The sequence below is a fragment of the Selaginella moellendorffii genome, unplaced genomic scaffold, assembly GCF_000143415.4.
Source record: "Selaginella moellendorffii unplaced genomic scaffold, v1.0 SELMOscaffold_5, whole genome shotgun sequence".
Classification (NCBI taxonomy): domain Eukaryota; kingdom Viridiplantae; phylum Streptophyta; class Lycopodiopsida; order Selaginellales; family Selaginellaceae; genus Selaginella; species Selaginella moellendorffii.
Window position 1 is genome coordinate 1259979 of NW_003314266.1, and position 21449 is coordinate 1281427.

General features: G+C 44.8%; 5 protein-coding genes and 2 long non-coding RNA genes across 7 annotated transcripts; 3 read left to right on the plus strand and 4 right to left on the minus strand.

Annotated features, from left to right (window-relative positions):
* Nucleotides 1–7300: 7300 nt before the first annotated feature.
* On the minus strand, nucleotides 7301–7743 carry LOC9658495. Its single transcript, XR_002991818.1, has 4 exons — nucleotides 7722–7743; nucleotides 7519–7664; nucleotides 7387–7463; nucleotides 7301–7328 (listed from the first exon to the last, which is right to left on the minus strand). It is a non-coding gene; the product is annotated as an uncharacterized LOC9658495 (long non-coding RNA).
* A 342-nt stretch (nucleotides 7744–8085) lies between these two features.
* LOC9659920 (probable 2-oxoglutarate-dependent dioxygenase ANS) lies at nucleotides 8086–9523 on the plus strand. The gene is made up of 4 exons (XM_002964741.2): nucleotides 8086–8347; nucleotides 8396–8646; nucleotides 8721–9045; nucleotides 9106–9523. The coding sequence occupies exons 1-4, from the start codon at nucleotides 8096–8098 to the stop codon at nucleotides 9346–9348; spliced, it is 1071 nt and encodes a 356-aa protein (XP_002964787.1). The 5' UTR covers nucleotides 8086–8095; the 3' UTR covers nucleotides 9349–9523.
* A 2487-nt stretch (nucleotides 9524–12010) lies between these two features.
* LOC9658496 (probable pectinesterase 53) lies at nucleotides 12011–13638 on the plus strand. Its single transcript, XM_002964742.2, has 5 exons — nucleotides 12011–12306; nucleotides 12367–12535; nucleotides 12658–12864; nucleotides 12962–13197; nucleotides 13258–13638. Exons 1-5 carry the CDS (start codon nucleotides 12011–12013, stop codon nucleotides 13406–13408), a joined length of 1059 nt encoding a protein of 352 aa, XP_002964788.2. The 3' UTR covers nucleotides 13409–13638.
* A 173-nt stretch (nucleotides 13639–13811) lies between these two features.
* On the plus strand, nucleotides 13812–15290 carry LOC9658497 (protein ASPARTIC PROTEASE IN GUARD CELL 2). Its single transcript, XM_002964743.2, has one exon. It carries the CDS (start codon nucleotides 13812–13814, stop codon nucleotides 15288–15290), a length of 1479 nt encoding a protein of 492 aa, XP_002964789.2.
* An 80-nt stretch (nucleotides 15291–15370) lies between these two features.
* LOC9658498 (probable pectinesterase 68) lies at nucleotides 15371–17670 on the minus strand. Its single transcript, XM_002965083.2, has 5 exons — nucleotides 17335–17670; nucleotides 16491–16680; nucleotides 16133–16339; nucleotides 15835–16073; nucleotides 15371–15777 (listed from the first exon to the last, which is right to left on the minus strand). Exons 1-5 carry the CDS (start codon nucleotides 17625–17627, stop codon nucleotides 15627–15629), a joined length of 1080 nt encoding a protein of 359 aa, XP_002965129.1. The 5' UTR covers nucleotides 17628–17670; the 3' UTR covers nucleotides 15371–15626.
* Nucleotides 17671–17760: 90 nt separating this feature from the next.
* On the minus strand, nucleotides 17761–18468 carry LOC112344627. Its single transcript, XR_002991771.1, has 2 exons — nucleotides 18421–18468; nucleotides 17761–18330 (listed from the first exon to the last, which is right to left on the minus strand). It is a non-coding gene; the product is annotated as an uncharacterized LOC112344627 (long non-coding RNA).
* An 899-nt stretch (nucleotides 18469–19367) lies between these two features.
* Nucleotides 19368–21431, minus strand: LOC9659921 (probable pectinesterase 53). The gene is made up of 8 exons (XM_002965084.2): nucleotides 21155–21431; nucleotides 21041–21099; nucleotides 20479–20699; nucleotides 20237–20426; nucleotides 19984–20187; nucleotides 19689–19933; nucleotides 19484–19635; nucleotides 19368–19426 (listed from the first exon to the last, which is right to left on the minus strand). Exons 3-7 carry the CDS (start codon nucleotides 20694–20696, stop codon nucleotides 19488–19490), a joined length of 1005 nt encoding a protein of 334 aa, XP_002965130.2. The 5' UTR covers nucleotides 20697–20699; nucleotides 21041–21099; nucleotides 21155–21431; the 3' UTR covers nucleotides 19368–19426; nucleotides 19484–19487.
* Between the last annotated feature and the right edge of the window lie 18 nt (nucleotides 21432–21449).

Here is a 21449-nt window from a genome sequence, read left to right on the forward strand (position 1 = left end):
CGTTGGTCGATCTGCCCGCCCTGGGCATATGCCGCGATCATCAAGTTCCCATATTCTGATCGAGGCCTCTCGCAGCCTCACAGCGCGAATACATCTTCAACCCAACGTCCACAACTATCCCGCTCTGGAAGTCGCCACTGGAAATCCTGGCACCCATGCCTAATCAGCTCGATCGCCTTGCGTTCTTGGTGGAAGACCTCGATGGTGTCGTCAATCTGGCCTATCGCTGGGGCCCATAAAATATTCTTTTAGTCTCCTCCGCGTTGCGCACTTTTCTGACCAAATGGTCAAACGTTTAATTTTAGAGCTCGAAGACTATTTTCCTTTAGGAACTTTTCTCCCTTGAATTCCCGTAGAACAGTGTCTGACTAAAAGACAGCTGCCAATGAAATAATGGTGCCTGCGAGCCAAACAATCTCAGTGGCGTTCAAGGAACATGGACCTTTATACTGCAGTGCTTTCATCTGTTCCAAATCCGCGAGCGCTTCCACTTGAGCCTCCAAACTCCTGCCCTCTCATAGGGGTTTCTGTCTCTAGGCCCCATCGACTATAACAACGGACAAACATGAATGACAGTCCAATACCACACTAGCATGTCTTTTAAATCCAAGATGGGTTCAGACGAGAAAGTTCCGTCTCCTAGTCTGGTGTAATCAGATTCGTGCCTAATTCTGTTTGTTTCGTCAATGCTTGATCATGCTTGATCGATCTTGCTCGATTGCCGATGAGAGACTGGAATGTATTAGTTTTCTGCAACAATGTATTGATTTAGCATGATGCAGAAATTAATATTCAAATGCCAAACACCTTTTCAATGTCGTGAGCCTCCAGCTTTTACAAATTAGAGATATCACTCTTAAGCTGCTTGGGCAACGATTTATGATGCGAGCGCGTTGCTGCCAGTTTCGGTAAACACTTGGTTGATCTTCTGATCTGTATGCGTGCACCTGTTAAGAAAAAAAGAACCAAGTTAGATGCGTAAAAATATTTTTAAAAAACCATCTCCATTTTCACAATTGTCATGGACTTGAGCTTTAACCGTCTGTGGTCATTGTCATTGTCAAACCACCTGACTTGGTCACATGGAAATTTTCGATGGTCAAACTGTAGCATGAAACAAACAAGGTGCTAACCTTCTACAGTGCTGCAACGAATAAAAATTGTGGCGACGTGGGGGTCCAGCAAATTTTATATCCTTCCAATCGTCTATACCTGTCCGAATGCTTTGTGTCAAACCTCAACTTCTTGAGGAGAAGAACCACATCCGAATAAGTTGCTCTAGCTCGCTCATGATTTCCACAAAGATATTGTCAGTATCAATTCCAAACTGCAAACAAAGTTTAAGTTTCCAGAGAGATAGATAGACATTTTTATAGTCACCACAGCGCCCGGGACTCTACTACCTCTATGACTATTTCTTACTCTCCTTCTCCTCCATCCAAAACGTTGGACACAGTGATCAAGCAATGTATGGCAAGAAGAATCTCGGTGGGAACCAGTCCTCCAAGTTTTCGGGTCCTCAAGGTGTCCTTCTAAAGGTGTGCATTTTTTTTCTATGCCATCTTGTTGTCCGTATACATGCTCTCTTTCATCTTCTCTCCAGTTCCAGCCAGTGTTTATTTAGTCGTCTCTGCGGCTTGTTTCGTCTTGTCTCTCATCTACAAGATTCGTCTCAACACCACATCTTTGATTCCAGAGTTTTTATTTACCTGCTGGAGCGTATTTCCTGAGCAGTGCCTTTCATGTCCTGCAGAGTCTCCGAATGAAACGAAGAAGGAGAATAAACAGAACCTCTTTCTTCTGATTGGCGTGGAGAGGTTTCTAAGCATGGATTTCTTCTTGGTTCCACTGCTGGTTATTTAAAACTAATTACCTTTTATGATATATATAAATTAAGCCTCCTTTTGCGAGTATAAAAGATCACAAAGAACTACTAGGCCTTTTTCATTCTTCCAGTCAGTAAAAGGGCAATAGAGTACAATTGTCAAAGAGATTGTTGAAAAAGCACAAGAGGCATGCCGAAAACAATAAACTCAAACATCATTAGTTTAACATGAAGCATAAGAACTATGAGTCTTCATTCACACTTTTTGACTTGGAGGCAAGCTTGGATACTTTGTATAAAAAACAATAAAGCACCCCAAGAGGAGGCTTCTTAAATGGATGGTCCATATATTATACTATAATAATTAGTGTATCATATATATGTATATATATGTATATGTATATTGTATTTATATATTTTATATTTTTATTAAAAACTGAGTAAATTTTAAAATTATTATATTTATATATTATTACAAATTTTTATGTTATAAATTATTTAATATTTAAATTAAACAAAACATTAAAAAAATTACTATTAATTTTTTATAGAAATAGTTAATAGTTTACAACTGATTGTAGTTCACTTATAAACTTTATGAAATACAACTATTAAAAAATTATTTCAATTTTAATTTATTATAACTCTGCTAATTTTTAATTTTATAATAAGTTATAAACTATAACTTATAACTATAACGTAGTATTACTGTTTTATTTTACAAATATTTCATCAATCAACTATACCAAAAAAATATTTATTGTGAGGGCCAAGTGTACGGCTACGATGCCGTATACTAATATTAGCGTAGTGGGATTTTGGTAGCCGTCGGATTGGTTTCAATCCGGACCACTCGCTCCTGTATATAAACTAGAGTTTTTGGGTTAATTAATATGCACATTTCTATATTCCCTTTCCATATTCCATGCACTCACATTGGTGGAGGTGAGAGGCACCTTTGATTATCCCTGGGGAGTGCTTGGATTTGGGATTTCAGTTTAGATCTAGTTTTTCCCATTTCCTTTCTTTTGTTCTTTCCTTTCAGGATTTTGGTTTAAATCTAACTTTTTGCATTGTCTAGATCTACCATTTCTTTCCAGCCTTTTGTCATTTCTCTTCTTTTGCTCTTTCTTTTTCATTCATCTTCATGGCCGATCCGCAATCTCCTCCTTTGACTCTAGAGCAGCAGTTGGTTCAATTGCTTGATGTTATGCGCTTGCAATTGAACAACCAAACTCAGTTGATGGCGGCGTTCATGGCACATGGTACAACTCCTCCTGCTTTTGGTGCCAATCCTCGCGTTCGGCCGGAGTTCTTTCGTGGGAATCCTGGGGATGATGTGTACCATTGGTTTGATCACTTCACGGTGATTGCCACATATCATTCTTGGGATGATGCTCGACGTTTGCGTGAGTTCCCCATATGTCTCCAAGGGACGGCTTTGCAGTGGTACAATGGATTGAGCGCAGCCACTCGTGGCGATTGGAGTGTTCTTCCGGATGTCTTCAAACGCACCTTCGGCCACGTCGATGATTGTGATGATGCCTTCCAACAATTGCATTGTCTTCGCCAAGGGCCATCTGAGTCGGTGATGCAATTTAGCATTCGTTTCCGAAGACTTTTGCTTCGTGCGGAGCCAAATATGTCGGAGCGGATCAAGCTAGGAATGTTGTGGCTAACACTTCGTCAAGATCTTGTCGGACTTGTGCATGCACTTGCTCCTGCCACTCTTGACGATGCTCTTCGCTTGGCACAATGTTATGAGACGTCGCCTCTTCCACTTCTTGCTACACGTCCTTCAGCTCCACTTCCTATGAGTGATGGTCCTGTTCCCATGGAAGTTGATGCTGCTGCTACTCGAGTCCAAGGACAAGGGCAAGGACGTGGTCGTGGCCGTGATATTCGTTGCTGGGCGTGTGATGAAGTTGGTCATACTTATCGGCGTTATCGGCGCTTTCCGGATTGGCGACCTCCATTTCTTGGGTGGAGACCTTGGCGTTAGCAACGTCCCATTGGTGCTGCTGCGGTGGAAGGTTTGGATACCGAGGTGCATTCGGGAAACGAGGAGTTGCGCGAGTAATGGAGGGACCTTGCACGAATAAATTAGTGACCCCTCCATCTTTCTTTCGGGAGTATCATCAAGGGGTTCACTCAGCACCGGTTCATCCAGTGTTTACTTTCCAAGCTCGTTTTTATAACAAGAGGTCTCCTATTCTTCTCTCCGTGTTGGTTGATACAGGTTTGAGTTTATCTTCTATTGCTCGACTTGTTGCCACACGTTGTCATCTACACTTGCGTCATGCGGCGGATCCAGTTTTCATTCTTTATGGCAACGGCCGTACACATGCATGTGCACGAGATGAGGCGGACCTGGTTGTGCGTGTGGGCGATCTCGAGCTTGAGTTGCAGTCGTTGCGGGTGGTGCCGAGTCAAGCTTTTGACCTCATTCTTGGTATGGATTGGTTGCAGCGCAATCATGCCAAGTGTGACTTTGAGGCTTCTCCCCCTTGTCTTATACTTCTTTATGTTTCATCCATTCCTCTCACCTCTTCGTCCCTTTACTTCTACCTTTGCTTCCATTACTTTTGTTCCCCCACTGTTTCCTCTTGTGTTTCCATCTTGTTCTACTCTTCCCTTTTCTGATCCCTCTGATGATCTTTGTGTTGCAGCTGTTGACCAGCTCATGAAGGAGTATTCTGATCTCTTTGAATTTGACCTATCGTCTGGGGCCAAGACTGCCACACGTCATCCCATTCCAACCGGGGATGCTCGTCCAATCAAGGTTCCTGTTCGTCGTCGGTCACCCAAGGAGATCAAGATTTTACGTGCAAACGTCAAGGAGATGTTGGAGAAGGGTGTTATTTGGAAGTCGTGGAGTCCTTGGGCATGTGAACCTCATCTTGTGACGAAGCCTGATGGGAGTATTCGTTTCTGCATTGACTATCGTCCGTTAAATGAAGTGATGATCCCGAACGTGTACCCTCTTCCTCACACTGCTGATCTCTTGGATCGTTTGGGGCGAAGTCGTTGGTTCACCAAGCTAGATCTTGCTTCTGGGTATTGGCAAGTACCGATGGCCGAAGACGATATTCCTAAGACTGCTTTTCGTACACCATTTGGTTTGTACGAGTTTTTGGTGATGCCGTTTGGTTTAAACAATGCTCCAGCAACTTTTCAACGGATGATGGACGAGGTTCTTTGCGATATGCCGGAGGTGACGTCTGACTTCATTGATGATGTTTTGATCCACTCGGAGGGGACATGGGAGGAGCACGTTCGTGATGTTTGTAAAGTGTTGGATCGGCTACGCGACGTTAGTTTAAAGCTGAAGCGGTCAAAGTGCGTGTTTGGGTCCAAGGACACAACTTATCTTGGGTACCGTATTTTTCGTGAGGGTTTGCAAGTTGATCCTGACAAACTTGTGGCTGTTCTAAAGTTCCCTAGTCCGAAGTGTGTGAATGATGTGCAGCGCTTTTTGGGTAAGGTGCAGTATCTTGGTCGTTTTGTGGATCATCTTTCCGATCGCACTACACCATTGCGAGCGTTGCTGAAGTCATCAACGTCATCTTTCATCTGGTCCAGAGCGGATTCTTTCGGATAATGGTCCCGCATTTATGGCTGAGGTATTTCATGTTTTGACATCTCAGTTGGGGATACGCCACACTTTTACGAGTGTTTATCATCCACAATCAGACGGTTTGGTGGAACGGCTCGTTTGGACATTCAAAGGGATGATTGCGAAGTATGTGAGCTTTCAGCATTCGGATTGGGATAGTTATTTGCCGTCTCTTTGGTATGCCTATGTCACAGGGGTGCAGTTCTGTTGGTGCTTCACCATATAAACTTCTATATGGTCATGATCCAATATTACCAACAGAGCTGGGTTTACCTTTGCGATTGCCACGAGCTCCTGATACTAGGTCATGGGATCAATATTTGACAAGCATTCTTCCACTTGTCCGAGCAGAGTTTGCTGAACACTTAGGCCGCGTACAAGTGGGACAACAACGGCGCTACAATTCCCATCATCGTCCACCTGCGGAGTACAAAGTGGATGATTTGGTGTTAGTTCGTTTTCCCCATCTTGCGGTACGTGGTTTATCTAAGGGGCTCCTTGCGCAGTGGAAAGGACCGTATCGGGTGTTACGGCAAGTTGGACCACAAGTTTATGAGGTTCGGCATGACGTTCAGCAGGCCGATCCTCTGGAGATTGTGCATGTGCAGCGGTTAAAACGCTTCATACAAAGGGATCAAGAGTAGGTAATACCGTCTACAGATCCACCAATGCCTCCTCCTGACGTTCCTCCAGATCCCGGCCCATCTACAAGAGAACCCTGACGGCCTTCCATTATTCCGAGAGGAGGGGATGATGTGAGGGCCAAGTGTATGGCTACGATGCCGTATACTAATATTAGCGTAGTGGGATTTTGGTAGCCGTCGGATTGGTTTCAATCCGGACCACTCGCTCCTGTATATAAGCTAGGGTTTTTGGGCTAATTAATATGCACATTTCTATATTCCCTTTTCATATTCCATGCACTCACACTGTTAAATAAAAATGTATTCTTTGATGTTTAACTTGTAAATTAATAGTGAAAACACTAAAACTTTATAGATATATAGATTGGTATAATTGTGTTTATAATATATATATATATATATAAATAAATCAAAATAAAAAGACTCTTTATATATTAAAATTTTAATGATTAGCTTTTAATTTTTAGGAACTACATCTCAGATTTAGTTTCAAAATATTTAACATTTTAAATAATTCTAAATTCAAGACAAGAATTGTTTTAAGAACCATCTTGGTAGTAATAATAAAAATATAAGCTTCATATATATAAATAAAGAGCTTGGCCAAAAAGTCAATGAAGGTAAAAAAAAACACACGTTTAAATAAGATAATTAAATGGATTATAATACTTAGTTTTTGTAAAAAGAGTTTAGTAGTACCAACTCATATTATTATTTATTTAAATAGCATTAATTTGTGAGTCATGTTTTCACAATTATTTGTATTTTTTAAAATAACAATGAGGTAATGAGCTGCAAGGATGGAGTCTCATAAGATGGCATAGATCCCATCTTGGTGTCCAATTGTTGAGGATGTAATAAATAAATCATGAAGAATTAAAGGCATAGCTTGATAAAATCTCAAATAATTTTTACTTAATGCAAAGTTAGGATTCATTTAGCTGTGTTTAGTTGTGTCAATGCAATGCTGGTCTGTTGCAGGGCATTTCTAATTGTAACATTGAGAGGCATGGATGGTATTTTAATGCTTGATAGAAATTGATTTTTATCTGGATTTTACTTCTTTTTTTTTTTTTTAAGTATATGTGGTATCAAATAAATCGTCGATGTGCAGCCATAGAGCTCAAGCAGAACCAACCAGACATAGCACTTCCTTCAATCATTATATTCGTTTACATTGGGAAGAATGCGAATGTTTTTACTTAAGACCTTGTGCTCCGACTGAAGAATCAACAAGGACGATCTGGTAAAAGAAAAAAACAAGCCTGTAACTCATATCCTTTCAAAGAAACTCCATCAACCTTTGGGGACGTGATCGGCTCTAATTGCGATCCTCCTCGAGCTTCAAGGTCTCGTCGGTCGCGTAAACCATGCAAGCCTGGGACAACACAGCCTGGAGTGAAAATTTTGCGAAAGACAGTTAAGAAGCAAACCTTGACATAGTTTGCATTTGGAAGGCTTGTACTGATCTCTTCGACATCGAGATCTTCGAACGGGTTCTTGACGAGCTGGCTTCCAAACACCGTCTCGTCACAATCGACCCATTCGTCCTCGACGTCCGAGATCACATCCGGATCCACTGCCACAGAGAATTTGAATGGATCGAAGCTTTGAAATATTTCGAGATCGACCCTACCATTCTCTTCGCAGGTTTCCTCCAGATCTCTCCTCAGTGCGTCCTTGAGACCTTGATCCAGCGGGCAATCGAGCCTGTGAAAAGAAAAAAAGAAGCACTGATCGAGCGGCTTCTTACCATTTCCGCATCCAGGACTTGGAATTCTTGCGGCGATCTTCATCACCTTGGTCGGAGTCGGAATCTTCGCGGCGATCGATCGAAGAGCTCGCCGGCCTAGCTTCGCTGCTCTCCCGCTCCAGCCATATTCCAAAATATTTAGGGCAGAGACGTAATCTCTCCCGCCCATTTGTAAGGACTTTCAATCGAAGCCGTCCATTTGATTTTCACTTAAGAAGCATCTTGATAGATTCTCTTTTATTTTAAATTGCGTGGCTATGGCCGCTGGATGGAACAAGCTAGACGGTGCCAAGGCGCTCGTCGATAGCGGCATAGACAGGGTCCCAGATTTCTATGTCAAGCCCCTCGATCAGAGGCTCTCTCCTCAAGATCTGGCGCTCCACGCCGACGAAATCCCGGTGATCGATGTCTCCCCGCTGCTGGATTCCAAGCCTACTTCATCCGATCGCAGCAAGGAGGACGTAATCGCCGAGCTGCTGGATGCGAGCGAGAGATGGGGCTTCTTCCAGGTAAGAAACTGTGCCGCGTATGGAATCGTCTCAAGGAACTGGATCTAGGTTATCAATCACGGCATCGGCAGTGATCTCACGCGGCGGATGCTCGCCGTGGCTCACGAATTCTTCCAGCTGCCGCTCGCGGAGAAGATGGTCTCCTATAGTACGGACATAGACGCCGCCGTGAGGTACGGCACGAGCGTCAATCCGCTCAAGGAGGTGTTTCTAGACTGGCAAGACAATCTTTTGCATCGATTTCTACCGGAGCGCCAGGATCAGCCACATCCATGGCCGACCAAACCAAGCTCTTACGAGTAAGTCTAAGTGCTAGACTTGGTTCATCCAATTCTCTTGCCTGGTTTTCTCTAAGTTTTCATGGATCGTCCAGGTTGATTGCTGGGGAATTTGTGGATCAAGCCAAGTTTCTGGCCCGCCATCTCCTGCGAGCATTGTCTGAGGGTCTCGGCTTAGGCCCGGACTATTTGGAGGGGGAGTTTGGTGAGCACAACGTGGCGCTGCGGCTTAATTATTATCCTCCTTGCCCGAGTCCTGAGCTTGCAATTGGACTGCGTAGTCACTCCGATGTTGGTGGTCTCACGATTCTCTTGCAGGACAGTGATATCGTCGGACTCCAAGTGAAGGTCCAGGAGAAGTGGAAGACGGTCAGGTCGGTTCCTGGTGCTCTTGTTATCAACATTGGCGACCAGCTTCAGGCAAGCTAGCAAATAACTTGTAGAATGGTTGATATGTGTGCTTTTCGTCTTTTGGGACAGATTTATAGCAATGGGAAGCTCAAGAGCGTCGAGCACAGAGCGATCGTAAATGCCGATAAAGCTCGGGTATCAGTCGGGCTCTTCTACGATCCAGCTTCCGACGTTAGAGTATCTCCGATTCCCAAGTTTGTAGACACGGAGCATCCAGCAGCCTACAACCCTTGCGTGTTTAGAGACTACCTAAAGAACCTCTACTCCAAGAACTTGGTGGGCAAGGAATTGCTGGAATCCCAAAGGAAATAGCCTTGGAAGTGGATGTTTTCAGGAGTGAGAGTTTGCCAGGTCAAGGTGATTCTCAGCCTGAAAAGATGTTTTAAGGTGGCTACTAGTGACCGAACTCCAATCCATGTAATTGTCATTCTGTTCCTCATGCTTCATGATCTGCTGGAATGTCAACAATGTGCTAATGAGCATCAAAGACTCTTTCAAGTTCATTTAAGGTTATTTGATACTGATAAAAGTAAAGGATGTTAGAAAGCTTCTCTTTCCATTTAAAATTCATGAAAAAAAAAATGTAGTTCAAAGTTGAAATTAAATCTAAGAAATCCATAATATTTCAGTTATGTTTTAATATTGATTACAATGTTTTGATATATTTGGCAATAGGCAAACTTGACCTTCATATGGTATTCAGGTCCTTGGAGAATCCAGGTCTAGAACACTGAAGTGTTATCAAATGAATTTTGGTGTACTTTAAAAGGTATGTCCTAAATTTTTTCTGTAAAAACAAGCTGTAATGAGTATTCACAAAGCATTTTTATATAATTTTTTTTCTTAAGCAAACCCAGTACTGGATATATCTAGAATATGCTTGAATATTTTGTATATACTCTTAAACTATAAAGTGGATATTCTACTATCTAAGACAGTTCTTATTCATTTATATTAATCTTGTATTTATAATTTATAAAATTTCCTAAACACTTTCTAGTATATTCTAGTTTATTCTACCATCTATCTATAAAATATAAATATGTTTCTAATCATAAATTTCTAATTTATCAATTGGTTTAAATAATAAACAGTACTTTTAAGCAAACCAAGTGTTACTGCATTCAATGACAAATTTTTGAAAATAAAATATATCTTATATTATCTTCTTGAAGCCCTTTTTACTTTTTTGAAATTTATGATTCTCATTTTACCACTAATTGTTTTATATCAATATTTGTATATTAAATATAATTATTATCATTGTTCATGTATTAATTATAAAAAATATATACTTTATTTTACTTATACATGAAAAAGAAATCTATATATTTTCTAATATTTATAGTTACTAAAGAGTACACCTAATAATAGTTTTTCTAAATATATTGAGTAACTAAATTTTTAATTTTTAATTATATATATGTAAATAACTCCCTGCCCTTTATTTTGAGATTTTAAAAATTACAACATAACTCTAAGCATATTCTGAGATTATCCATAAACTTAATCTATTTTTGGTTTCTATAAATTTTAATATTTTTAAAAATTATTAAATTTTGTTTTTCTTACACTAATAAAAAGATGTTAGTTTAGTTAAAATTAACACAAAAATAATTACTCATTTTCAATTTTTTGTTTGCTTAAGCAAACCTGTAAAGGATATATCTAGAATAGGCTTGGATATTATAGGATATTCTACCTATTATTCATTTATATTAATCTTGTATTTTATATGTTTAAAATTTCTAAACTTTCCTAAACACTTCCCAGTATATTCTTGTTTATTCTACCATCTATCTAACAGTTGATATATAATAGATTAATCTTGATATATAATTTATAAACATGTTTTATTGGATTATTTCAATATTACTAAACAAGAACGACACTACTATTAAACAAACCAAACATTGTTGCATGCAATGAGCAGTAAATTATTTCTAATTTCAGCATATTTTGAATACTTTTTTCCCCTAAGCTCCCATGCATTTTTTAAGCTCCATTTTTTTTTTCATGGCTGCACTAATTACTTTTTGTGTTATTGTTATTTGCAAGAGTGAGTCTCAAATTGGACCTAGGCAAGAATGCAATAACAGGCAAGAACTTTGAATGTGGTTGCTCTCTTCATCTATAGTGATGAGCATGTTTTTCTGCAACAACTACATCGTGAAATACAAAAGTAGCTCTTTGAAACTTCTATAGTGATACGCAACAAGAGAGCAAGCATTGACTCAGGGTTTAAACCCTTGGTCAATGCTTGCTCTCTCTCGCCATGTACCAGTATAGAAGTTTATCCGCAAGACCAAAATGTCTAGAAAAGGGTTATTTTAATAAACATCTTAAGAGAGAGATTAGAGAAAAAGTACCGATCAGATCAGATGTTGCAGGAAGCTACTTCAGGTGTAATGGAAGCATGGGGAGAGCTTTTAGTAGAGCACAGAGATGACCTCGTCACCTTTTTGATAACGAACCCTTTCTTTATAAAAATATGCATTCCATGCTTTTCCATACCTTTATATCTACCAAGAAGTTGCTTTCAGTAAGAGCTTTGAACAATTTTGTATGTGTCAAAAGGCGGGAGTCAATATTGAGAGAGAGAGAGAGAGAGAGAGAGAGGCATTCCTTCCGGACTCGGGGAAGGTGTCCATCTCGAGGGATGTCATATGACTTTTTTGGTTGGGGGGTCCAACTTTTTGCAAAAGAAACGAGCAATGCTCTGCCCAAATCCTCGCTCCGCCTGCTGCTCTCTCGTGAAATCCATGCAACAAAAGCAAAAGAGATTCTGTCCAAACATGGTGGTTGATGCCTCGCCGCAGGAGAACTTCAATTCCAGCAGCAAACAAGAAAAAATTTACAGCCACTTTTCTTTCTTTTCCCAGTTTTCCTTGTTTGATTTCGTTCTCCTCCCTTAGAGCATAGCAATCCAGCTCCTTTTCTCTCCTCTAGCATAGCAATGCTCGTGTTCCTGGCGATGGCTCTTCTCCTGGTCGCGAGCGTCGATTCGTGGAGGAACGCCTCCATTCCTTCGCAGTGGCAGGGGATGACGCGGAGGAGCAAGATCCACCCGGCGGAGCAGCAGGGCGGCGACGATTTCATCCCGAGAGCAATCGGCGGCGATGGGCTGCTCAAGTTCTTGGTGGTCGACCAAAGCTCCCTCCTATCGTCGCAGACGGCGGGAGTTTTCAGGTCCATCCAAGCAGCAATCGATGCCGTCCCGGTTGGGAACCAGCATTGGGTGATCATCCAAGTTGGAGCTGGAGTTTACCAGTAAGTATCATAGGAGCTTGTCCAAGAAAAACAGAGAAAAAAAAAATCTTTGTTTTATAGGGAGAAGATCACGATTCCATACATGAAGCCTTACATTCTTCTCCAAGGTGCCGGGAGAGATTTCACCACCATCTCCTGGAGCGACTCGGCCAGCACTTTCGGGACTGCCAACAGCGCTACTTTCAGCGCCTTTGCTCCGAATTTCATCGCCAAGTACATCAGCTTCAGGGTAAGCTTTTCCTCGCTTTTCTCAATCTCGCTTTCTTCGATCGATCGAAAGGAGAGCCTCATGTTTCTTCCATAGAATTCATTCTCCTCTTTTGGAAAAGAGGCCTGACTGTTCGCTCGCAGAACAATGCACCACGGCCGCCACCGGGAGCTTTCAATCGCCAAGCGGTGGCTGTTTTGGTCGCCGGCGACATGGCTGCCTTCTACTCGTGTGGCTTCTATGGCGCCCAGGACACGCTCTTCGATTACGAGGGACGTCACTACTTCCGGGACTGCTACATCGAAGGCTCCATTGACTTTATCTTCGGCCATGCGAAGTCCGTCTTCAAGGTAGAATAGAACAATTCTTGCGAGAAACTGGAGAACTGTTAGTCGCCTTTCTCTCTTTTTCTTTGTCTACCTGATCTTTTTCTTTTCTCATGTACAGGCCTGTGAGCTCCACGCCATCGCCGACAGCTTTGGCTCAGTCACCGCTCAGAACAGGGGAGACCCTCGCGAGAACTCTGGCTTCATATTTATTGCCTGCACAGTGACAGGAAGTGGCACCATTTTCTTAGGACGAGCTTGGGGAGCTTACTCTCGAGTCGTCTATCTCTTCACCTACATGGACAGCAACGTTGTCTCCGAGGGGTGGAATGATTGGGGCGTCGCGAGCAGGCAGCAGTAAGTTCTCGCGAGATTTTCTATCTTTTTCTCACTCTTGTCACCTACATCAACGAACAGGACAGTTTATTATGGTCAGTACAAGTGTTTCGGACCGGGAGCTAACGAACTAGGCCGTGTTCGGTGGTCTCACGAGCTCACGGACGAGGAAGCCAGGCCTTTCCTGCAAGTAAACTTCATTGACGGCGTACAATGGTTACGTGAACTATAGCAAACAACGAGGAAGAAAACCTGGCTCGTCTGTACAAAATTTGATTCCCAATTCTTTTGTGCGACACCTTCAGAAAAGGAAAAGGAAGAAACTGTCAAGAACAATAAAAATCTCTGCCAGATCCGTAAATACTTGGGAAGGAAACCAAATTTCGCGGTTTACCGGTGATTTGTTGGTGCTAACTTTGTAACTCGAGAATCACGAAATAAAATCCCCGCATTCGTGTAAAACGCTTGGACGCGAGGTCGCTTATACCAAAGCCCATTGCAGTGCATCGGGGAGAAAACGGCTGTGAGAAGGACAAAGCCCAAAAGCAAAAGAACAAAATGCCAATGGAGCAAAGCAAAGCTATCAAAGGTTTAAAGCGCCTTCATGTGTTCTTGTTCTTCGATCCAGATCCCCGATGAAAATCTTCGTGTTGATCCTCTTCGCCACCTTGCTCTCGCTGCGCCAATCCCACGAGTTAGAAGGCGGTCACAAAGAACACAACGAGCTCATCACCTTTACCCCCGGGCATTTTAAAATTTTATCTTTCCCGCCATTCGCATCGCGTGCCACTGCCCCGGCGGCTGCAAATCCGCGCCCCCAGCGCCAAGATCACGAGCTTCAAGAAAACGAGGAGGAGCTCGCCATCGAGATCCTCCACCGGAGCTCCCGGCGCAATGGCGATCCCCATCATCACGATCCTCTCCACGACATCCACGCCGCAATGGAGCGGGACGAGGCTCGCCTCCGCTGGATCCACCACCGCATCCAGTCGAGCGATCATCGCCACCGCCGCGGACGATCGCTCCTCCAGACCGCCCAGGTCTCCTCGGGATTGAGCCTGGGCAGCGGCGAATACTTCGCGAGGATGGGAATTGGAAGCCCGCAGAGATCCTACTACCTGGAGCTCGACACCGGCAGCGATGTCACCTGGATCCAGTGCGCGCCCTGTTCTTCCTGCTACTCTCAGGTCGATCCAATCTACGATCCCTCCAATTCGTCGAGCTACCGCCGCGTCTACTGCGGCTCGGCGCTGTGCCAGGCGCTGGATTACAGCGCCTGCCAAGGCATGGGATGTAGCTACCGCGTCGTCTATGGCGATAGCTCCGCTAGCAGCGGCGATCTTGGCATAGAATCCTTCTACCTGGGGCCGAATTCCAGCACCGCGATGCGAAATATCGCGTTTGGATGCGGCCATAGCAACTCGGGCCTCTTCCGCGGCGAGGCGGGGCTCCTGGGGATGGGCGGCGGCACGCTCTCCTTCTTCTCCCAGATCGCGGCCTCCATCGGCCCCGCATTCTCCTATTGCCTGGTGGATCGCTACAGCCAGCTCCAATCGCGCTCGTCGCCGCTCATCTTCGGGCGCACCGCCATACCCTTCGCCGCCAGATTCACGCCGCTGCTCAAGAACCCTAGAATCGACACGTTCTACTACGCCATCCTCACTGGGATCAGCGTCGGCGGTACCGCGCTGCCCATACCGCCCGCGCAGTTTGCGCTCACGGGCAACGGCACCGGCGGCGCCATCCTCGACTCGGGCACCTCCGTGACGCGCGTCGTGCCGGCGGCCTACGCCGTGCTGCGCGACGCGTACCGCGCGGCGTCGCGGAACCTACCGCCGGCGCCCGGGGTCTACCTGCTCGACACGTGTTTCAATTTCCAGGGGTTGCCGACGGTCCAGATCCCATCGCTGGTGCTCCACTTCGACAATGACGTGGACATGGTGCTGCCCGGCGGGAATATTCTCATCCCGGTGGATCGCTCCGGGACGTTTTGCCTGGCTTTCGCGCCGTCTTCCATGCCCATCTCGGTCATTGGCAACGTCCAGCAGCAGACCTTTCGAATTGGGTTTGATTTGCAAAGATCTCTCATCGCCATAGCTCCAAGAGAGTGCTAAAGTATTCTTCTCAGATGAGATTCATGATTTGCAAAGATCTCTCATCGCCATAGCTCAAAGAGAGTGCTAAGTATACTTCATGATAAAAACTAGATTCTTCGATAGCTTTTGATTTGATCGAGCTCTCGAAATTCCGAGGCTTGCTTTGTTTGCTCGCTCAGCTTCCAAGGAAGCTTTTTAATCTGTGCTTCACAAACAATAAAACTTTGAGACGAAAAGAATGGCTCTATAGTACACTATAATCTCGCTCGCCTTTTCTTTCGTATCTCGCCTGTATTGCTTCTTTTGGAGTGTAAAACCTGTCCTTACTGTGGGGCTCTCGAGGAGAGAGCTCGATCACGTCGAAGGAAGCCATTGCGTGCCATCGACAAAGCTGAGCGAAAGAAATGGAGTTACCTCCATGTCTGAGAGCTCGCGAGCCCACGGCACTCTCAGCGAAGAAGTGGCTCCGGGACCATAGCATTTGTATTGTCCAAACGAGACAGTTCTACAGAAGAGGAAGTTAAGATTTTTACAAAAAAGAAGAGAAAGATCCTCTTTTTACCTGTCTCTGGATGCGTCGTGATCCCAATCGTCCCAGCCACGTACATCGATTATATTGTCGAAGTAGCTGTTCGAGTAGACAATGCGGGAGTACGGTCCCATTGCTCGTCCGAGATACAAAATCCCGGTTCCGGTAACTTTGCAGTTGACGAACGAGAATCCTGTGTTTTCCGTTTGGCTCTGCCGATCTTGTGCTGCTACGGAGCCGTAAGAATCCGCTATGGAGTGAAGCTCGCATTGCTGCAGCACTCCCGGCATTAAAAAACACGGAAAGGAAGGCGGAAAGTTTTGATGCTCACCTCGTAGAGCGAGCGGCCATTGCCAAAGATGAAATCGATGGAGCCTTGGATGAAGCAACCTTTGAAGTAGTGGCGTCCGACATCGTCGCAGAGCGTGTCCTGCGCGCCGTAAAAGCCACAGTTGTAGAATGCAGCCATGTCGCCAGAGATCCGGAAAGCCGCTGCTTGACGTCCATTGACACCGGGTGGTGGTGGAGGTGCAGTGTTCTATCACAAGAACAAAAAAAAAACCATTTTTGTGTGAGCCAAGAGCTTATAAATCGATTGACAGATAGAAACCACGCAAAGGTCACGCACACGCAAACACGCACACACAATTCACGCACAAAGAAAAGGAGACAAAAAAGAGTGGAAGTACCTGAAAACTGATGTCTCTGGCTATGAAATTCGCCCCTACGATCGTCACTGACGCGGTTCTATAGGCCGTAAGCGGCTGTCCATCGGGGCCGAGGTCGCTGGCGGTGGAATTCCAGACGATGAGGCTACGATCAATCCCAGCGCCCTGGAAAGTTAAGAACGGCTTCGTAGCTGGAACCACCACTTTCTCCCTGGAACCGAAAAAACAAACCCACAGACAATGAGACGCCTGGAAGAAGCAAAGGGGAAGAAACAAAGGCAAGAAAATGATAAGAAAGAATGTCTCATCAGATCATCACGAGAAGAGCGCCATGGCTGGAAGAGAGAAAGAAAAGAAAATTCTCTTCTCTACTGGCCATACTGACCGCCCTATCTGACTGACGGTCACGGAGATGCGGAGATTCGCGCGAATAAACCGGCAGCGCGAAGATGCCGCCCAAGATTCGCCGTTTGAAGATCCTTGCGACGATGGTGATCGATCGTTTTGCCCGCAATTGGAGCTGCGGGAAGCGGCCGATCGCGGTGCATTGCGCGTGACATCGACGCAAGGGATCGTTGGCGCTTGGATTTTGCGGCGGGGTGTGCTTTGCATCGATGCCAAAATTTCTTCCCCGTTTCATGGAAATATTCTACGCTGCCGTGCGAAATCTGGGACCCGTGAGCGCCAAGAATCGGCAAGAATGGATCGCTGGCGGGAATTATCGGCCAAGATTGTCACTGGGATCGCGAGAAGTCGTTGAGATTGATCGATCGAGGCAAGAAGAGGAAATTCCCAAGAACAGAGCAATCGAGGAGGAAGAAAGAAAGAGAGCGAGAGCCAGGGAGGAGAGAATGCTGATCCTTACCAGTAGATTCCCGGACCAATTCGTATCGTCACTCTCTGATCGTTCCCGTCCGGGATCGCGTTCACTGCGTCCTGGACAGTCACGAAATCGCCATTCCCGCTCTGATCCACGACGAGAATCCGCGCGGCCAGATGCCCCTCGGTGCTGAAGGATTGGAGGAGATTTCTCGTCGCCGCGGCGCCGCGAGGATGCGAAAGGATTAAGGTTGACAAGACGAGAATGGAGATGCGTCGCGAGCCGCGAGAGAGGAGGAACAAGGCGGCGAGGAAGGAGGAGGCATCCCTGGCAGCCATGGCCGGAGCTATGGGCCGGAGCTATCGGCTAGGTGGGAAAGAATTTTGGGAGAGGAGGGAAAGAAAGAATGGAAAAATGCCGCGCTTGTTATAGCCGGTTAGGTTTAAACCCATTGTTTATAGGCCTAAAAGGTTGACAGAAAACGTACGAGTTTGTATTTTTCCCATGAATTTTTTTCTTCCACTAATACGCCAACTTTGACTAATTATTTTCAAAATCATACCTGTTTGTATCGATCAGAAAGAAAAGTTTCTCTTATCTGATATGGAGAAACCATGTCGTTCTATTGGAATTGTGTGGATTGAGAACGACCCAAAGGCAAAGCTAGAAAAGCTTCACCAGGACTTTCCTTAAGTACGATGATTCAAAGATTCTCGTCTCGGGCTTCTAGTGAGTGTTTGTTCGAACTTAAAAGGCGGTGGAAAGCCAAAAAAGGAGAGAGCGAGAGGGGAATATACGGCGGCACGAAAACAACGCTACTACACATTGAAAACTCCCCAAAAAAACTCACCGAAGAAAGAGGGAGGGAAAAGAGCGATGTAAGTAATGTGGATTGCTACGCCACCTCCCTTGAAGCTCAAAACGTGAGGATTTTAATAGATCTCGGCGTCACGGGAGGGCCATGCGAGCAAAAGCTCTTTCCTTTTTTATTTTCCACCCATCTTGACAAGTTGATCGAGCGAGAGAGACAGCCTGTGTTTGCTGCAAACGAAAGAGAGCTTTGCTTGATGGATCTTTCCGAAAGTTTTTCTCTCTCTTTTTTTTTTGCTCTCTCTTTCTCTTCTTGCTTACCTGATGAAATGGAGGCATAGAAAATGGCTGGGCACGCGAAATTATTGTACCTGATTGCTTGCAAAGATCAGGAGTTTAATGCTCGGAAAAAGAAAAGAATACCTCAAGAAAAGGAGCCTTCGCTATCAACACAGATTGTGCTGTGCTCCCTTGGCAGCAGCAACTGGTTGAGTGCTGCGTTCCCTCACAAATGCCATGCAGAAGAAGCTGAAAACAATAACTATAATGAACAGAGACATCAGAATCAAATATGTAGCAGCAAGCAAAACCAAAAAAAAAAACAAAAACGAAAACGAAAAAAATAAAATAAACAAACTCAAAGAACGAAGTAAAAAAAGGAAGGAAAGAAGAACGAACCACGAACCGCTCGTCAAAGCTTGGTTGTTGGATCCATAAATGTTCACTGCTTTCACGGAATGTCGTCCATGGACCATTAACTCTGAGTGGTTGCACCGCGTAACTCGCTTACTGTCCACCGGTCTATGTACTTTGTAGTCGCTCTTCTTTGGATCCCACAGGCACCGCTGCCGAAGAAGGCATCGCCCGGACGAAATAAATGCCCGCCCGTCTGGAGAAGACGACGTCTCTCACAAAGTTTCACTGGAATTTCTATTCCATCGACATCGAAGCAAATCTCCGCCGTGCAGACGGATTTGTATCTCTCACTGCTGACTGCAACCAAGATAAGCAAGCTTCTAGCACGAGATTTAAAGACTTCGCTTGCTGGCAAACTTTCACGGTACCTGGATCAACCAAGTTGCAAGTAATCTGATTTTCCAGCTCGAAAAATGCACGGAGCCCTGTGGATTGGAATCGGATATGAATAGGATACTTACGAGAGTTCGCTGTGGATGCAGAAAGAGTAAATCAGCCGAACAGATTGGAAGATACTACAGGCCCAGGCATTAGAAAAGTAAGAAAATGTCGCAAACTATGACAAGCAATCGTGCGCAAAGCAGCAAATGCTTTTCCTTCAACTATAAATTATATACACGTCCAGCTCTGTCTACAAAGACAACTGAAGTGAGACTTTGCTACGAGATTAAAATTCAAAATACCGTACCTCTCTAAGTTGGGAGCCACTGAGAGCCATCAATGAAGCTTGGATCTAGAAAAGGTTGTGCCTGTCCCGGTGTGAGCTCGTGAGACCACGCTACACGTCCTGCATGATTCGCTCCTGGTCCCGAGCACTTGTACTGCCCAAAAAACACAGTGCTGAGGGGCAAGCAATTTATCAGAATCGAGAAAACTGGAGAGGAACAACTTACTGCTCTTTATTGGGGTCTCCCCAGTTGTCCCAACCCTCCGGGACAACTATGTTATCCATGTACGTAAATGCATAAACAACCCGAGAGAAGTCACCCCAAGCTCGTCCTAGAAAGATTGTTCCAGAACCGGTGACCCTGCAGTTCACAAAAGAAAAACCAGTTCGTTCGCTTTGGTTGGTTCGCTTTTGGGCTGCTAATGCACCAATTCCACCACAATTCTCAGCAGCAGCGTGTAGATGAGATTTCTGAAAAAAGCGGGTTGAGAAAATTGCTCGAGAACAACAGTAACACTTACGTAGTAATATGAATGGCCATCTCCGAATATGAAATCTATAGATCCCTCAATGTAGCACTCTCTGAAGTAGTGACGGCCACTGTGATCGTATAGAGTGTCTTGGGATCCCAAGAAATGACAACCATAAAAAGCAGCTGTGTCACCAGAAATTCTAAGAGCAACAGCTTGTTTCCCGGGTGCTCCAGGAAAAAACACAGCAGAATTCTGCAAAATCCGAAGCCATGAAAGATCGAGCCATGAACACGACGATTACCTTAAACGTAATGTTCTTAGCAATGAAAAACGACGCGTAAATCCCAACTGTTGCACTCTCAAAGGTTCCCAACGGCTGTCCGCCAGGACCAGGACTGCTTGCTGTATCATTCCAGTCGATGATGGTAAGCCACGCTCCACAGCCCTGAAGTGTAATGTAAGGCTTCGTTATTGGAACCGTAACTTTTTCTCTGGATACAAATGAAATTGAGAATCGAAAGCAACAACTGAAAGAAATATCACCTGTAGTAGCCGGGATTGATTTGGATGACAATGCGCTCGCCATTGTAGTCAGGTATAGAGTTCAAAGCCGCTTGAACCGTCGTGTAGTCACCCTCCCCAATTGTCTTGCTCACCACAATCGTCCTCGCAACTTTGATCCTGTTCCCAGCTGTCTTTCCGAACATGGAATGCTTGAGGGAACCAATCCAGTTCACCCAGCTGACAAAATCCTTTTCCATTCTCTGCAATGCAGGGCTCGAATCAGTCGCAAGGACTTGAGCTTCACTAGGAACGAGAAACGAGCCAAGCAACAGGACAACTAAAACATTAAACTTTGCAGACATTGTTCTCTCACTCGTTCACAGGCAAAAGAAGCACGAGGTGGCAAAACTAGACGACATATCTCCGATGTAACTAGCAAACTGGAGATATAAGAGGACATGACTGCAAGCACCAGAACACTTGAAGATGATCTAGCAACTTAACAACGCAAGACGTGAAAGAGACAGACAAGCATGCTAATCTGGTCTCCACTACTAGGAAGCTCGATTAAACAATACAAGCAAATCATAGAGGAACTCACGAGCGTGGCCTGATGATGCACTGAAAATCACCGTACATAGCTTCTTCTGATGATTCTTCCTGCATTCATCCATAGCTTTCGTCACAAACAACCAAAAAAGAGAATTGCCAAAACCTTCGGCATCTTCTGTAAAGCTCCAGCCCTCTTTCTTTGCCTGACAGTGTCGGCACCACTCCTCGCGTCACGATCCAACGATCTGTGACCGAAGAAAAAGCAAGAAATTCCCCTAGATCAAACCTGCGGCAATCGATCGCTCCTGACAACCATTCACTTTCACTGCGCAGCGCACATCGCCGCATTTCCCTTTCAATCGAACAAGCACTGGCGCCTTCGATCGCTCCTCGTGCATTGCTCCTCCCACTAGCCCTAGCCTATCCTAGAGGACAAGATATCATCCGAGAGAGAGAGA

What these genes read in the sequence shown, in the direction of transcription:
- LOC9658496 (XM_002964742.2), top strand. Translation starts at nt 12,011, where the DNA reads ATGGCTCTTCTCCTGGTCGCGAGCGTCGATTCGTGGAGGAACGCCTCC. An exon ending in GTTGGAGCTGGAGTTTACCA is followed by an intron (nt 12,307 to 12,366) that starts GTAAGTATCATA and finishes TTTGTTTTATAG; the next exon opens with GGAGAAGATCACGATTCCAT. An exon ending in CCAAGTACATCAGCTTCAGG is followed by an intron (nt 12,536 to 12,657) that starts GTAAGCTTTTCC and finishes GTTCGCTCGCAG; the next exon opens with AACAATGCACCACGGCCGCC.
- LOC9659920 (XM_002964741.2), top strand. Translation starts at nt 8,096, where the DNA reads ATGGCCGCTGGATGGAACAAGCTAGACGGTGCCAAGGCGCTCGTCGAT. An exon ending in AGAGATGGGGCTTCTTCCAG is followed by an intron (nt 8,348 to 8,395) that starts GTAAGAAACTGT and finishes AACTGGATCTAG; the next exon opens with GTTATCAATCACGGCATCGG. An exon ending in ACATTGGCGACCAGCTTCAG is followed by an intron (nt 9,046 to 9,105) that starts GCAAGCTAGCAA and finishes CTTTTGGGACAG; the next exon opens with ATTTATAGCAATGGGAAGCT.
- LOC9658497 (XM_002964743.2), top strand. Translation starts at nt 13,812, where the DNA reads ATGAAAATCTTCGTGTTGATCCTCTTCGCCACCTTGCTCTCGCTGCGC.
- LOC9659921 (XM_002965084.2), bottom strand. Translation starts at nt 20,696, where the DNA reads ATGGAAAAGGATTTTGTCAGCTGGGTGAACTGGATTGGTTCCCTCAAG. An exon ending in CTAAGAACATTACGTTTAAG is followed by an intron (nt 20,188 to 20,236) that starts GTAATCGTCGTG and finishes CGGATTTTGCAG; the next exon opens with AATTCTGCTGTGTTTTTTCC. An exon ending in ATGGCCATTCATATTACTAC is followed by an intron (nt 19,934 to 19,983) that starts GTAAGTGTTACT and finishes CGCTTTTTTCAG; the next exon opens with AAATCTCATCTACACGCTGC.
- LOC9658498 (XM_002965083.2), bottom strand. Translation starts at nt 17,627, where the DNA reads ATGGCTGCCAGGGATGCCTCCTCCTTCCTCGCCGCCTTGTTCCTCCTC. An exon ending in ATTGGTCCGGGAATCTACTG is followed by an intron (nt 16,681 to 17,334) that starts GTAAGGATCAGC and finishes TTTCGGTTCCAG; the next exon opens with GGAGAAAGTGGTGGTTCCAG. An exon ending in ATGGCCGCTCGCTCTACGAG is followed by an intron (nt 16,074 to 16,132) that starts GTGAGCATCAAA and finishes GGAGTGCTGCAG; the next exon opens with CAATGCGAGCTTCACTCCAT.